This window comes from Solanum stenotomum, chromosome 10 (assembly GCF_019186545.1).
Source record: "Solanum stenotomum isolate F172 chromosome 10, ASM1918654v1, whole genome shotgun sequence".
Classification (NCBI taxonomy): Eukaryota; Viridiplantae; Streptophyta; class Magnoliopsida; order Solanales; family Solanaceae; genus Solanum; species Solanum stenotomum.
Genome location: NC_064291.1, coordinates 54,674,751 through 54,692,093, shown reverse-complemented (window position 1 = coordinate 54,692,093; position 17,343 = coordinate 54,674,751). Strand labels below are relative to the sequence as shown.

The window sequence follows — 17,343 nt, the reverse complement described above, 5'->3', positions numbered from 1 at the left end:
GCTTCACCCTTTTTGGAAGGAAGCGGACACGCCTTTTGAGGAGAAGAGACCTATGGCGATATTCACAATGAAAGACGTGGCATTTCATTTTTTTCCTTTTATATAGAGTACAATTTTGCAAAAATGAAATGGACAAAATATGCAAGTAGGGATACTGACTCTAGGAGGTTCCAGATCAATCTTCTGTGTCCTTGCTTTATATTAATATATACATATCGATATTAGATGTTTTGTAGATGCTCACATTTTTCAATTTTCACAACCCGAATTAGTGTCGTGTAAATTGAGATCAAGATCCTAGTGATAGAAACTGGCAGAGAGGAGAACCTTATCAAGCGAGATAAATCGAAAGTGTGATTAATCAATTCTACAGGAATCAGAAAGCTCGGAAGGTGATTATGTTATTCTTCAATGTGTATTACTATTTGTTGTTGCACTTGTCTTGTATCTTGCTTTTTTTTTCTTTTTTTACAATCCTCCGTTGGTTATGCTGCTTTTGAGCCTAGGATTTATCGAAAACTTCTTCACTACCCCACAAAGGTAGGGGTTAGGTCTTCGTACATACTATCCTCCCCAGATCCTGCTTGTGGGATTACACTGGGTGTATTGTTGTTGTTGTAGGGGTCATTGAAGTAGGTCGAGAACCATGAGGTTTTAGTTTTGAATCCCAACGCAGGCAAAAGCCAAAAATAGCCTTGAGAGGTAGGAGACACCCATGGAATTAGGCGCGCACAAGCTGGTACCACAGTTGTAAATAATATATGCCTTTTGTAAAGTATGAAGTGCAGATGTTTACAAAACTTAATTCTTTTGGCCTAATAGGGGTAGTTAGAAAGCTAGAAAATTGACACTCTTTGGAACTTTTGAATTCTCTAAAGTTGTCATGGCGGTGTTCTACTTTCTAGTATCTTACCTTAATTAAAAGATCCTAGAAATCATTATTACACTGCTCCCTTTTCTCAAGTGTTCTGTGGAAGTTCAAAGAGAAGCTCCTATGCAATTTGGATTTTATAAGTTTATGTCCTAAGACAAGTTTAAGTTGCTTCATCTCTAAAGGATACACGCAGCTTTGTTTTCCTCTTTCTTCCTGCCTTCTCATTTTGCTCAAGCTCTTCCTCTCCTCTAAGATTAAAGGAGCAACTCATACATTCGATCCTCTTGCAGTGATTGTGGTAGGTCTAAGGTTTGCCAGTTTATCCAATTCTGTTACACAAAAAGTTTAACCTATGTGGAATTAAAACATTAAAAATTTCTGTTAGTTAGACAAGGCCTACATGCTATTCATTTTTGTGTTTTGTGTGTTTTAGCGGAATAGAAGAGTTTGTTGCATCACCAAAATGTGTTAGTTAAAAATGCTAATTGATGTGTGTTCTTAGGTTGTGAAAGTGAGGGAAGACTGAAGACATGATTATTTTTTCACTTATCGATGTACTGAATCAGATTTTATTGGATGCCCTTGCACTCTAAAGCCAAACTATGTTTACGTTATTCCTAGAGCTAATAAAACAACAATTGCAATAATACCATAAATATTTTGTTTGGGGGGGCTACTGTGTGGTGTCCACAAGGCTAGTATGGTCTAAGCTTGGTTGAGACACTGCAAAAACAATGAAGTTTGGTCAAGGTTGTGTGGATTTTCAGAGGAGGTGGGAGAAATCCTCTATATTCATCTGCTTTAGTGGGACTTATTTCATTCCAATACTAGATAATTTCTTAAAGAATATAGGGGCTCTTAAGACAATTATGTCTTATTCTTAACTAATTTATATCATTTGTATGGATCCTTTGTTTCAGTTATATTTTGTTCTTAGCAAAGTCCACATTGATTCTGAAACTTTTTAGGTCTTTCAGACTTTACTCCATGAGATTTAAGGTCTACCCGCCCTCTTTTTTCACCTTTATTCTTCATAATGTCATACATATCGACCGACGACCGGTACATTTGGAAGTCATGATCAAATAGTCTTGGATGACCTTTCATTTTAGTTTTCTTGTTGTATTCCTCTGTGTGCAAGTTTTATCTTTGTAGAATATCCATCTCGATTCTTGGCAGTCACGTTTTTATGAAACATCTTTTGGTTTTGTAGGGTGTAACATAGTTGGTCTGAACTATTCTGTTAACTTACCCTTTACTTTGTTAGGTATTTTGGCTATGTAGCACTCTTGTTACATCTTCATCTATTATGCCATGTTCTCTTAATTAAGAATCTTATGGAAGTGCTTCTACCATCTTGGGTGAAGAAAGATGAGTTTTGCAGCGCTTGAGAGCTTGAAGGTCATTTAATTGACCTTAATCTAAAAAAATTGCTGATCAAATGTACCGCTTTGTGCACCTTAACTAGCAGCTGTATTGTTACCTCTTTATGTGTTTTTCCTAACTGAAACACTATTTTAACAATATCATCAAATCACCAAAAAAATATGAAAGTTGGGCTCTCCTTGTAAACACTGTTTCCTCCTTCTTTGTACTTGGATTTGCTGCTCTTGAGCCGAGTGTCTTTCGGATACAGCCTCTCTACCGCCACGAGGTAGTGGTAAGGTCTGCATACTCTCTACCCTCCCCAGACCCTACTTGTGGGATCTCACTGGGTATGTTGTTGGCTCTCCTTGTTAAACGTTCTCCCCTTAAATGAAAGAAATAAGTCAGTTTTAGCATCTGGTATTTGAAAATGATTGTTGGAGATCTTTGTATGACAGGCTGTCAAGTTTACATCCTGGTTTTGGTTCTGTCAAGTTTACATCCAGGTTTTGGTTTTGAGTTGACTGTCCACGGTGCAAGCCCAGCTTGGCTAGTCAGGCTTGTGGAGGTATAGTTCTTCTATGATCCGTTTCGATGCAAGTGATTGATTTCCATATATTGCACAAATGCTATTTTGCATGTGTTTCATATTAACATCTTAAGTTGTTACAAGGCATAGTTAATGGATTTTAAATCCCTCACTTTTGTTGCCATCTAACGAACTAACTATTCTAGATATAGAACTAACAATATCGATTCAAAATATTTGAAATGGTAAATGTCCACGGTTACTTCAGGAATTTCAAATTATCAAATCAAATTCTTTGGGAACGCTGGCAAACAACTCATCCAAGTATGACTAGAATTCTTTTTATTTATAGATGGTTTTGTTCTGTTCTAAATATCAAACAGACCATCTGTTTTATAAAAAATGTCACAAGGGTTTTGGGTTTATTTAATCTAGTGAGATATAATAGTTATGTGGGCCGTGATTGTATAGATGTTTGTAAAACGATTGACATGTTTTCTTAAACAAAGCTTGATTCACTTGTCGTACTGCTTAGGGATGGATTTAATTCCAAGGCACTACTGAAATATTTTCTCATTGTTACATGAATTATGTTTACTCTTTTTCTGTTCTTGCTTTATAGTGTACTCTTGAACCACGTTATTTTCCAGATTTCAGATGGAGCATGATCGGAATATTGAGCAGCAAGTGCCAGAAGGTATTCTGAGGGGCATAAATTTCAGTATCTTGTCAGAGACTGATGCAGTAAGTAAATGCCAAACTTTTGGTGTAATTTAAATTAGCGAGCATGTCTGCTTCGTTCTCTTTGTTGCTTGAAATGGATGTAAACTCCCACTGGCGAATATAGCTTGTCTCAATTTTCTTTCCAGTCTGTCCTAAAATGTTGTCCATTTTTCTTAGATAAAAGGTCTCTTTTTTCTACTAATAATTACATTACTGTAATCTAATATACTTTTGTTCCTAGAAAACTCAAACCCATAAGAAGTAATCTAAAACTGAAATGTTGAACCCACCTTGCTTTAGATTAGCTGATTCTTAATAGGCTATGTCAAAGTTGAACTAAGGCTTGTAAAATTTTAGACAGATTAAGTTGCAAATTGTAGTCCTTCTGTTAAATTTTATTATCAAATGAAGCTGATTCACATTTCTGCATTTCTTGCTTTTCTAGGCCAAATTATCAGCTAAGGTAATTGGAGCCGTTAATGAAGTAACAGATCCCGCATTGGGGTTTCCAAATCCAATCTTTCAGTGTACAACATGTGGTGCAAACGATGGGAAAAAATGTGAAGGTATGACAGAAGAATCTGTTTATTTGATAATACCCGATGCATTACTGTTTTAACATCTTCACGGGAAGTAATCATTTTAGTTTTATTCTTTACATCCTTTCCAGGTCATTTTGGATTGGTAAACTTTCCATATACAATTCTGAATCCGTATTTCGTATCGGAGGTTGCTCAGATCTTGAAGAAAATATGTCCAGGATGTAAATCTGTGCGTCGTGATAAGGTCAAGGTCAGGTACTACACACTCAGTACTGAAACTTGATACTATATCATTAATATGAACTCGAGTTACACAGTTCATTTTTCCTGTAACATATGTGGTCAGCTATTTGTGAGAAGAACATCTTAGTAAATTCTTCAGGTGAATCAGATGTAGGGAAGTAATTCCTTTTTCTAGTTCAGTTACTAACAGTTTTTTAGTGTTACTTTAGTAAATGCACTTGCTCCAAGTTCCTGCTCCACCATTTGAGTTTTAACTGATGTAATTTGGGTTTTGACAGTAAGGTTTACGTAGATAAAACGTGTAGGCGTATGTGTTGTGGTGAGATAGGAATCTATGCTGGTATCCCGGATCACAGCGCTCTATACATAGACTATATGTTATTTTTGTGCAGGTGTTTTTACAGCTGTGTGCATTTTCACTTTCCAAAAATGATGTCAATTTTCTCTTCTTGTCTTGGTGGAACCAATCACCACAAACTGATTAAAATCAGGTTTGCAGGGGGGAAATAGCAGCTTGTATTTTTTTTTGAACATTGGTAAAGTTGTATTCTTCAGCATTAAGGACATGCTGGCCACCTTCAAAATTTACAGCCCTAAGCGAAATTACAAGCTCCCTATTAATTCTATAATTTGATCTACATCTTCTATGCAGAGTTGTTTACACCAAAAAAGTAAAGATACCAAACAATTCCATTTTACTTTGTGAATGGAATTAGATCTATCTTCAGGAAATAGCAGCTTGTATTTCATTATAAAAAAACAAACAGCATTTTGTTTACTTGCTATTCTAATAGGCATTGTGGTATTTATAAAAAAAAAATCCATGTTGTTATAGGTTTTTGGTACAGTACATGTGACATATCGATGATGCTGCTGCTATTGTTCTACTTGCTCCCAGGGTGATAATTCTTTTCTTTGCCTTTTCCAGGGATCTGATAGGACATCTGCCTGCAAATACTGTGATGTGAGTCTTATTGGTTTTAAGTTAATAATATTCGTTCCCTTGTTTTTAATTTCTTGACCTCTGTCTATCTGATAAGCAGGGAGTTTTAAGAGGTTATCCGCCAACAAAGTTTAAAGTATCTCCTAAAGACATGTTTGGGAGGACTGCCATTATCGCAGAAGTGAATGAGAATTTGTTAAAGAAGGTTCAGCAAACTACGGGAGTAAGTTTGGCTTCTGACTATTGGGATTTCATCCCATATGATGCACAACAAGAAGCAAGTGTAAATTCGTCAAATTACAAAAGAGTTTTATCACATGCTCAGGTAGTGTTTCTTACCAGTTTCAGCTAGTTTCTTGCACTCTCCTATCTGGTCTAAATTTCACCATGTTTTTTCTTTTAAGATAATTTTTTTTGGGGGATTAAAAATCTATTTGTTGTTTTCTTCTGTTGATGATATATCTTATCCCTACTGATTAGATACAACTTGAAGATTGAATAGGCAGAATAGCCCTTCCACTGATATTTAAGAAATTGTATATTGCTGAAGACCTTCTTTGGATAGCATATATCTTTTGCCATTTACATTTTGTAGTAACATCAGAAGCTTTCTTCTGTTTCTTGTTGCAAGTATGACATTGGAGGGTGAGATGAGAAATGAAGACCTGAATACTTCTGAGTTTAGTTGAATAAATAGCAATATGTATATTCAACTTTGATTAAGGTTTTATTTTGGGCTTCAACTTTTCTTTTTTTTTGGATAACCATGGTGTCCCGGTCAGCTTGCGCACACCTCAACTAATTCCACGGGATACCTGCTACCTCCCACTAAGGGTGGCATGCGGGCTTGGTGCACTAAGCATCCTGCATTCACACAGGTTCTGGGGATGGGCTGCACCCCTAAGGGGTGTGATGTAGGCCCTACCCTGAAGCATCAGTGGTTGATTCCACGGCTTGAACCATTGACCTATGGGTCATATGGAGACAACTTTACAGTTGGTCCAAGGCTCCCCTTCGTGATTAGGAGTTTCTTTTCATCAAAACATCTACGGTTCCTTTCTGGACAGAAACACCAATAAATACAGGCAGGGACCATTTCTCAGATTTTCCTGATGGATTTACCTACTTTCCATAAACTCCAGCATATTAAGCATCTTTAATCCTCTCAGACATGACCAACTGAGTCGAAAAACTGAAAATGACATATTCCAGATATCTGTAGCAACTGAGCAGTGTAGTAGTAGGTGATTATTGGTTTCTATTCATTGTTTGCACATGTAGCATCTGTTGACTATGTGTATGTTCCTTCTGTTGAGAATATCTTGAGTCAAACATGTTCATAGAGTGATGTCCAAGTGAAACAAATCGATTCCCCCTTTTCCTGTCACCTCCTATGTAGCCATCCCTGAAACAGAAGTTCCTCACCATTCTCAACTAGCCAGAAAAATCATTGCTCACTCGGAAAAGCTTGAGGGAAAAAACAAACCCCATGCCTCGTCCCCAGTCCATATCCATTAAAAATATGAATCGGCCCATTTGAGGTTCTGACCCATTTGGCTTCACACTTGTTTGAGGTTGATGTATGAAAATGAAAATCCAGAAATGGATTTCGCTGATTTGGTTTGATATGTGAGTTCTTTTGAAACTTCAAGTTTGGTTGAAGAAAGAGCTTGCAGTTACTGGAGTAAATACTGCAAATTTCCTTGGATTGTAATGAAGCTACAGAAGTGCCTGGATGGAGTTGAGTTGTGAAGTTTTGAGAAAAAATGATTGGACCAATACCTACTAGTGATGGTTCTGGGATTTTGGATGATTAAAAAAAAGAAGCAACTGATTTTGGGTTGTTTTTTGGTGGTTTCTAAGAAGAGGTATGCAACTGGTTTTTAATAAAGAAACAAGCGGAACCCACAAGTTATAAGTGTCATGAAAATGCGAAGCAATTGAACAATAAACACGGTTAGAGTTGTTTATTAATAGCCATTTGTTCAAGTGGAGGTGTTTAAATGGGAAAAAAAGAGAGAGTTGGAGGGCTGGTTTTAAAATCCGGTCCAAGTATATGTGTCAATTTAGATGTTAAGCCTTTTTAATAATGTCCAAGCTTTGAGATGGAACAGTGAACTAGCTTATCTCTGTGTTTTCACTAGTGAATTATGTTTTTGCTGTCTTTGCTTCTGTTCTTTGGTGCATCTGATTAACTTTCTGACCTTTAGGTATATAGCATTCTGAAAGATATTGATCCAGGGTTTCTTGAAGGACTTCTCAAAAGGAAGAATTCAATCTTCCTTAAAAGCTGCCTTTTGACTCCGAATAGTCATCGTGTCACAGAATTTGGGCAGCACATGATATTTGTAAGTGAGAAAAATGTGTCTTTTCTTTTATGGTAGCATTGATACCCATTTTTGGCACTCAGCTTTCTAATACCTGGTCACGTGCTGGTTTTAATGTCCAGGATGAAAGTAATAGGCTTTACAGAAAGTTGATCGACTTTAGAGGGACAGCAAATGACTTGAGCATGTGCGTTTTAGATAGAATTAAAGTTTCCAAGGTAAGAAATGCAACCATGTTTCTCCTTTCCCTTTCTTTGTCAGCTTTTTGTAGAACTATGTTACATTTGAATTGAGCCTTTACTATTGCAGATACGTGCAGATAGATCGGTAATCAATGATCCTAATGCCCCTGCTACTGGTTTGAAGTATGTGAAAGAATTGGTTCTGGCAAAACGCACTAATCATGCTTTCCGCATGGTTGTGGTTGGTGATCCTAACATAGAGCTAGGTGAAATTGGTATTCCATGTCATGTTGCTGAGAATCTCCACATGGCAGAATCTCTAAGTTTACGAAATTGGGAAAGGATGACTGATCTCTGTGATCTTATGATTCTTCAGAGGGGAGGGATTCTTGTCCGTAGAAATGGTGTCTTAGTTCGTATTAGTGTAATGGACCGGTTGCAGAACGGGGATATTATACATAGACCCCTTATTGATGGAGATGTTGTGATGATAAATCGACCTCCGTCTATTCATCAACACTCGCTAGTTGCTCTGTCTGTTAGGATTCTTCCAATAAATTCTGTTCTTTCAATCAATCCCCTTGTCTGTTCTCCATTCCGTGGGGATTTTGATGGTGATTGCCTTCATGGTTATATTCCCCAATCAATCGATTCTAGGATTGAGCTTAGTGAGCTTGTTGCTCTGAAACAGCAGTTGCTTGACGGACAGAATGGTCAAAATCTTCTTTCATTAAGTCATGATAGCTTAACTGCTGCTCATTTAATTTTGGAACCTGGAGTTTTCTTGGACCGCTTCCAGATGCAGCAGCTACAAATGTTTTGTCCACGTCAATTGGGGATGACTGCTATCGTAAAAGCACCACCAGGAAACTTGTGTTATTGGACTGGCAAACAGTTATTCAGCTTGCTTTTGCCATCAGACCTTGAGTATGTTTTTCCATCAAATGGTGTCTGTATTAGTGAGGGGGAAATTGTGACATCTTCTGGTGGGTCTTCTTGGCTGCGTGATGCCAGTGATAATCTTTTTTATAGTCTGGTTAAACACCATGGAGGTGATACTCTTGACCTCCTTTATGCTGCACAAACAGTTCTTTGTGAGTGGTTGTCAATGAGAGGCCTTAGTGTTTCGTTGTCCGATCTTTACATATCTTCTGATTCATATTCCCGCGAAAATATGATTGATGAAGTCTGTTCTGGTTTGCAAGAGGCAGAACGGTTATCTTACATCCAGCTTCTGATGATACAGTATAATAAGGATTTCCTTTCTGGAAGCTTAGAAGAAAGCAAGAACTCCATGGGTTTTGATTTTGAGTTTATGTCCATCATGCAGCAGAAATCAGCTTCCCTTAGTCAAGCTTCTGCTAGTGCTTTCAAGAAAGTTTTCCGGGATATCCAGAATTTGGTATATAATTATGCAAGCAATGACAATTCATTACTGGCTATGTTAAAAGCTGGGAGTAAGGGAAACCTGCTAAAACTGGTCCAACACAGCATGTGTCTTGGTTTGCAGCAGTCTTTGGTTCCAGTATCATTTAGAATGCCCCGTCAACTTTCTTGTGATGCATGGAACAATCATAAATCACATCTTGTTATTGAGAAACCACATAAGGTTCCTGAATGTCCTGGTTCTTACATCCCATCTGCTGTGGTTAAAAGTTCATTTCTTGCGGGTTTGAATCCTCTAGAGTGTTTTGTGCATTCATTAACCACCCGTGATAGTTCTTTTAGTGGACATGCTGATGTTTCTGGAACTTTGAACCGCAAGCTTATGTTTTTCATGCGTGATCTGTACGTTGGATATGATGGAACAGTGAGAAATGCTTATGGGAATCAAATTGTGCAGTTCTCTTACTACGAAGCAGAGCAAATTGCTTCTATTAAGGGCACTGGTGATGCCCTAGAAAGTCATAACCATGCAATTGGTGGTCATCCTGTTGGTTCATTGGCAGCCTGTGCCATTTCAGAAGCTGCATACAGTGCTTTGGATCAACCTGTCAGTGCACTTGAGTCATCACCTTTACTAAACCTGAAGGTTATCTCTCTATTTCTGCTGATTTATACTTTTAGGCCGCTATACTATCTTGTGCTGGCTAAATCAATATTCTTAAGGATGTGTTCTTGGAATCTATGATCTACTAATTTCTCTGTCAAATATCCTTTTTGGTATTTGGATGTGACTTGTACAGAAAATATTGGAATCTGGAGCGGGGAGTCGTAGTGGCGAGAAAACTGCATCAATGTTTCTTTCAAAAAGACTTGGCAGATGGGCTCATGGTTTTGAATATGGAGCTTTAGAGGTCAAGGGTCATCTGGAAAGGCTTCTTCTTTCAGAAGTTGTTTCTACAGTAATGATATGGTACACTCTCTTCTTGCATTTTCGCACTTACTCTATCCAGTTCTATTGATATCATTTTCATTATTTCTTATCTGACTAGAGATTTCTATAATGTAGCTTCTCCCCCGAAACACGTAAAAGCACTCACAATTGTCCCTGGGTCTGTCATTTTCATATAGATAAGGTAATGCAATGAGACATTCATTTCTTTATTTTAATAGTCTTGTGCTCTTAGATTTCTGTTCTCTCAGGAAAATGTGAAGACGAGAAGGCTGAAGCTGAGATCAGTTTTAGATGCTCTTAATATGAGATATAGAGCCGCAACAACGAAAGCTGGGCATGATCTTCCAAATCTGCATATAACGTGCAAGTAAGATGGTTTGCTTTGAGTTTCGTTTCTTATGTGTTAATGGATGCATGGAAATGGAATTTGGAATATATGAAAAAAGTAGATTCAGTTATTCGATCCCAGCTTTTAGTGTTATGAAGTCGAATCATTCTTAATCCTCCACTACCTTATTGCACTTCTACTGTCTCTTGGTCACTGTTTGAGCCCTTGTATTCCGTTAATAACTCTTGTAAATGTGCAGGGATTGTTCAGTTGCTGAAGCACGAAAAGAGAAGTCCGAAATTTGCATCACTGTTTCTGTGGTTGAGACCTCAAAAGATCCTTCTTCACTTCTGGATACACTTCGTGATGTGGTGATTCCATTCCTTCTTGAGACGGTGATAAAAGGTGTAGATCTTTTTTCTAATTTGTGAATTACTACTTGTCAGCTGAAGTCCTTGAGCTATGTTCTTGTTTATTAGTCATCCTTTTTTCTGAAAGCAGTTTCATTTGTGCTGTTAATTGTTTTTAACAAAGAACATGGAATTTGTTCTTGGCTTGTTATGAAGGAGTTTCACTTGTACTGGTTATGAAGGGTCGTGTATTCATAAAACTGGTTTTCCTTGTCTGTCAGTATCCATTCCAGCTGATGACCATTGAATCCATTCTGATTATGACTGCAGGACCAGTTTTCAGAATCTTTTAGTGATTTTAAACTAAAATTTGGTTTAAATGTTTATATTGCTTTGAATCTAATTTCTCAAGGGGCTCAAAACATTTTATAAACATGTTGGCAAGTTTAAAGTGGGTTTAGAAATCATGAAGTATACTTGCTATTTACCTATGCTTTGGTCCTTACAACTTAGTTTGATTTACTGATGTTGCTAAAGGTGAAGTAAAGTAATAAAAGAGAAACAGCCTTGTTCTTGCACGAGTTTGCAAGAAAGGGAAAAGGAAGCTGCTTGATACAGGCAGTATCAGGATTAAATTATACGTTAAATTTATAATAACTGATGATGATCGATGAATGAAGATAGAAGCTTTATAAGAACTTGATTGAGCTTCTGCAAAGCTAAAGTTATAGATAAGTTCTGGCATCTTGGACAATGAGTTGTCTAAAGTCATTTCTATCAGTTATATCCTGATCTTCATGAAGAAGAGTGCAATTTGCATGTGAATTGTCACTCTTTTGTGGCCTCATTATATTATTGAACTAATTGAATTCTTTTCTACCAAAGATTGCAAAAGATCAATGAATAGCATCCATCATACATGACATTTCAAAGTGACTTTTAAGTTTAGACATTTGTTCTATAAAAGTTGTGGCACGATGTCTTCTTGTTGGATATTCTATGGAACTGCTTTTCTACTATCATTTGATTTGATGTTTCATTTTTTAAGGTTTCTCTGCATTTAAAAAGGTTGATATCTTATGGAAAGAGTTGCCAAGCCCATCAAAATCTTCCAGGGGCTCTACCGGGGAACTATATTTGCAGGTCTTCATGTCAGAAAGTTGTGACAGAATCAAATTCTGGAATGCGCTTGTGGATAGTTGCCTCCAGATAAGGGATTTGATTGATTGGGAACGCAGTTATCCTGATGATGTCCATGATCTGACTGTAGCCTATGGAATTGATGTAGCATGGGAGTACTTTCTATGTGTAAGTTCTTGTTGTGAGATGATCCCTCTTTTTTAGTCATAATTTTCTACAGCCGTTTCATTTCTGTGTTGATATTATGCGACCACATTGTCCTTCCAGACTGGTAGTCATAGTAATTCTCGTGTAGTTTCTTGTCCTTCAATTTTTGTTACTATCTTCTGTTGTTTGTACTTCGATTATTGCAATATTTTATTGTTGTTACTGTTTCTTTTTATCTTCAGAATGCTTCCTCATACTTCCTATAGTATTCTGCCATGATTCCTTCATTTCCGTTATTTCTTTTTCGATCTGCTTTGATATGCCTTTCCTTGAGCCGAGGGTCTATGGGAATCATCTCTTTGCCTCCCAAGGTAGGAGTAAGGTCTGCTTACACTCTACCCTCCCCAAACCCCACTTGTGGGGATTACACTGGGTATGTTGTTGTATCATGTACCACATTGTTGTTACCCTGATGTTAACATTATTCCACTTACCGTTCCTTTTATTCTATACTTCTAGAATAAAATGGTACAATTCTTCTTCATGAAGAAAAGGTACGATTCTGACAATGTTGAGTTAAACTGCAGAAACTACATTCAGCTGTCTCTGAAACTGGCAAGAAAATCCTTCCCGAACACTTGGTACTTGCAGCAGATAGTCTCACAGCTACAGGAGAATTTGTTCCCTTGAGTGCCAAAGGGCTGACACTGCAAAGAAAGGCTGCTGGTGTTATTTCACCATTTATGCAAGCGTGCTTTTCGGTAATGTGATCCACATTTTACCCTTGTTGGTTTTAAGAAAAGGATTTGGATATAATTTTAAGTCTCACCGCTTTTCTTGCACCTTTTCCCTTTTTCGATTACTTAACTTCTAACATTTCAAGTATTGATAATTAATATGTCAAGGAGATGTATCTCCGAGTTTTGAATCTTCGATGCATGTTGAACCCAATGCAGAATCCAGGGGACTCGTTTGTTAGGGCTGCCAAGATGGGATTAAGTGACAATCTTCAAGGGAGTCTTGAATCATTGGCATGGGGAAAGACTCCTTCCATAGGAACTGGTTCTTCATTTGACATTATCTACTCTGGAAAGGTAATGAATCAATTTTCTGTTTGTGAATTGCACAGTCGTAGGTTTTTTTTTGTGGAGTTACTAAGCTGGGGTAACGAATTTTACTAAGAGCATCACTTGTATTATCGACCAACCAAATTAACTCTTTTGCTTTGGCAATTTTTGGAGGATCTGATCCTTGCCTCCATTTGTGGTTTTAATCATCTTTTGCACCTCCTTGGTTCTATGCCAATGATATTCTAGTCGATACCCTTCCAGAGGAAGTAATTCTTATCTATTATTTTCAGATGAAGTTAGCATCCGATTTTGTCTTTTTTAAAATGTTACCTTGTTGATAATAATAAAAGGCTACACCAGCTTATTGGTCATAATTATGACATATTATTCTATCTAATAGTTGTATATTACCTAATAAGTGATGTAAACTAGCTCCATTTATTTTATTTACTTCATATTTCTTCAAAGACTAGATACAGGAACCCGTGCTTATTGGGCATAATTATGACATATTATTCTATCTAATAGTTGTATATTACCTAATAAGTGTGGTAAACTTGCTCCATTTATTTTACACACTTCATATTTCTTCAAAGACTAGATACATGAGCCCGTGTTTATTGGTCATAATTATGACATAATAATCTATCTTTTTTTTTGATAAAGATGACATAATAATCTATCTAATAGTTGTATATTACCTAATAAGTGATTTAAACTTGCTCCATTTATTTTATGCACTTCACATTTCTTCAAAGACCAGATACATGAGCTATATATTACTCCGTTTGTCTCAATTTATGTGACACAAATGGAATTTGGAATTTTCAAATACACAATAGGATATTTTAACTTTTTAAGTTGTCAATTATTGTGATTTATAACACATTTAACATAATCTTTAATTATAAAACAGATTAAAAAGGAAAGTAAGACCAATAAATTAAAATAGAGTGGGGTCCTTGGAAGCACACAACTCAAGCAGACATGTCGTCCAAGAGCTGTGTGCTTCTTAGCCTCTTATATAAGAGAGAAAAATAATGTGGCTTACCTGTGATCTGTTGTGTATAATTTTCGTTTCTTAATGTGAATAGATTTGTTCCAGTGTTGTCATTTCTCATCCTTTTCATGATATTGTTTGTGTTTGTTCTATGGCAACATAATCTTATTCCGTTAGGCATTATTCCCTCTATTTTTTCCCCGTTCCGCTCCCCTGCTTTTTCACTTTAATCCCCTTCCCTACATAGTATGGATCTGATAGACCAAGTCGAGTGATGCGATAAAACAGTTTTAAGACTGGACCTTTTTCATCAGGGATATGAGCCTGCTGAACCGATAGATGTGTATACTCTGCTGCAAAACCATGTCACATCGGGTACGCCAAAGGTGAAGGTCACTCTTGATGAAGACAGTGGAATGGATGGAAAGTCTCTTGCACGACGTCTTGATAGGCTTGATGATCTCAATAAAAAGAGTTGTAAAAGCGAGTGGTCAATTACAAAGCTGAGAAGTTTCATTTCATTCAACGACATAAAAAAGCTCTCTCAGTCATTGAAGCAAATGTTGTCCAAGTATGTCAATGCTTCTCTAGTGCAACTCCTAATTCATTCCTTTTTACAAAAAAATGACTCCGATTTTCTTTTTCATTGAGACAGTTTATTTCTGTTAAATTGTTATTTTTGGATTTCTCTTGCTTTTTCTTGTGTTCCTTTGAAATTAAGTTTCAAGGTTATCAGAATGTTAATGTGAACTAGTCAGGTTGGAGAATATGTTTCTTGTGTTCCTTTGAAATTAAGTTTCGAGGTTATCAGAATGTTAATGACTCTGATTAGTATATGTTAATCCGAACTAGTCGGGTTGGAGAATATGTCTGAGGAACATCTTTAGAATCTTGTAGATATACTGCATGAAAGAAGAACAAGGAGTCAAAGTGGTTGAAGAAGAAATGATAGAAACCGACACGACAATTGAAGTACCATTGTTTCTCACTCACTAACTTATAATTGTTAAATGTTGCAGATATGCTATCGATCGCGAGTTGAATGAAGCAGACAAGTGCATAGCAATGATGGCATTACAATTTCATCCTCGAAGGAATGAGAAGATTGGAAAAGGAGCACCACAGGAAATTAAGGTGATCTAGATGATAGTGTTCTTGATTATCGAAACATACAATACTTACTAAAGAAAGTTTCAATATGAATGCTAATTTTTAGAAAGATTGGTTTAAATCTCGCCATGTTCAATCAATTCATTCTTTTTTTTTTTTGACAAGAAAGTGGTATTAATAACAGCATCGGGAAGATGCAAATTTACCAGATATGGCATTTGAGCTTACAATTCATTCTTCATTTTCTGCTATATCTACTAATGGTTTTTCCCTTTTATCACAGATTGGTTACCACAAAGAGTATGAAGATTCCCGCTGCTTTATGTTGGTGCGTTCAGATGGATCAGTTGAAGACTTCTCGTATCGCAAGTGTATGCAACATGCTCTGGAACTGATTGCTCCTCAAAAGGCAAAAACCTCTAGATGGTTGAATAGAGCATCAGCCTAAGTTGCTGTTTTAATTCACTTGGTTACGGGTATGGTCTGCGTAATAATACATTTGGTGTGTGTTAAGTATCTGTGGCACGAATACGTGCAATTTTTGAACACCCTTTAGACGCGGGTACATCAGGACAATTGACGTACTCATGTAACATAGTTTGTACTATATCCGTAAACCAATTTTAGTATGCCCCGTTATCTTATGCTTCTTTTTGCTGCTCCCACTAAGGTTTGTTTGCCTTTCATAGAGTCTAAGGCAAAGGGAAATTAGTGGGAGTAGCAACGAAAAGCTCTGAGGGGCTTTTATGCATTTCTTGTTGTACTAGTAGAATGTTTCATCAATGAAAACAATTTCAGACTTCTAGTAGCTTTTTTCTTAGCCTAATTTTCTCTGTGTGACCTATACGTCATGAGTTTGAGTAATGGTAAATTAGCTCCGTGTGAAATATAGATCATGAGTTTGAGTTGTGGAAGCAACCACTATCACAATTCACATCCCTTGGGGTGAGGTTCTTCCTTGGACCCTGTTAATGCGGGATTCTTTGTCATGTGTTTGAGTGATATGGTAAGTTGTCTCCATGTGACTTGTAGATCACGGGTTTGAACTGTGGAAGCAGACACTAATGCTTATAGTAGGGTGAGTTGTGTACATCACACCCCTTGAGGGTGAGGCCCTTAACTGGACCCTATTAATGTGAGATTCTTTGTGCATTGAGCTGTCCAATTTTGATGGTAGTTCACCCATCACCACTTCCCTAAACACCATCGTAGTCAATCACCATAGGTGTCAGTTGTCACCACCATTAGTTATCATTTACATTCATTGTTAATGCATGATTCTCTGTGCATCGAGCTGCTCAATTTAGATGTTTGTTCATCCATCACCACTTTCACCCCTAAACACCATTGTAGCCATTCACGATAGGTGTCAATTGTCACTATCATTAGCCATCATTTACATTCATTGTTAATGCGGGATTCTTTGGGCATCGAGCTGCCCAATTTAGATGTTTGTTCACCCATCACCACTTTCACCCCCAAAATACCATTGTAGCCAATCACCATAGGTGTCAGTTGTCACTACCATTAGCTATCATTTACATTCATCATTCTAAACTGTCACCATTTATCACCACAATTATCTAACCATCATCAACCATAGTTATAAATTGCCAATCAATGTCATTATTATCCATCACAATCGTCCACCATAACTAAGTTGCCGTGTCACCAACTATTATGATAAAAAAAATCACTATTAATTGGTTATAAATCGCTATTGTCTGCTACCATCACCACTACTAGCTATTATACATAATCATCACCATCACCCAATATAATCCCATCGACACTCACAATCGAAGTGATTGTGGTTGAAACGAGCTAAAATAGTTGATATGATGTGAAATATATGACCATATAGTCATCCATCGGTCTGACTAAATAAGATTTGTGTAGCATATTACACATTTAAAGGAGTCAAAAACTCCTTACGAGATTTTTTTTTCATTTCTGAATTCAAATCCGAGTCATTTAATTAAGGTCGTACCACATCTTTGGGTAGGTTATTTTGTCTATTTGCCAATAAGTTCTTTTTTTTTTTTTGTAATTCAAAGGAGTCCCCCACGTAATAGTGGTTCTTTAATTGACTCGTCAATGAGTGGAGCCCTCTAATATTATTGTCAATCAAA

At 36.9% G+C, this 17,343-nt stretch overlaps 1 protein-coding gene across 2 annotated transcripts; it reads left to right on the top strand.

The window, feature by feature from the left end:
* The first annotated feature begins 348 nt into the window (after positions 1 to 348).
* Positions 349 to 16,005, top strand: LOC125841278 (DNA-directed RNA polymerase IV subunit 1). Of its 2 annotated transcripts, XM_049520374.1 has the most exons (20): positions 349 to 393; positions 2,727 to 2,807; positions 3,391 to 3,512; positions 3,937 to 4,057; positions 4,162 to 4,283; positions 5,205 to 5,240; positions 5,320 to 5,544; positions 7,430 to 7,567; positions 7,669 to 7,764; positions 7,856 to 9,760; positions 9,915 to 10,084; positions 10,181 to 10,247; positions 10,315 to 10,433; positions 10,654 to 10,799; positions 11,793 to 12,052; positions 12,619 to 12,792; positions 12,988 to 13,125; positions 14,416 to 14,672; positions 15,121 to 15,235; positions 15,495 to 16,005. In XM_049520374.1, the coding sequence occupies exons 3-20, from the start codon at positions 3,426 to 3,428 to the stop codon at positions 15,657 to 15,659; spliced, it is 4,341 nt and encodes a 1,446-aa protein (XP_049376331.1). In that variant the 5' UTR covers positions 349 to 393; positions 2,727 to 2,807; positions 3,391 to 3,425; the 3' UTR covers positions 15,660 to 16,005. The 2 variants fall into 2 exon arrangements, with proteins under 2 accessions (XP_049376331.1, XP_049376332.1); XM_049520375.1 differs by lacking the exons at positions 349 to 393; positions 2,727 to 2,807; positions 3,391 to 3,512; positions 3,937 to 4,057 and having other exon boundaries at positions 4,164 to 4,288.
* Positions 16,006 to 17,343: the final 1,338 nt, after the last annotated feature.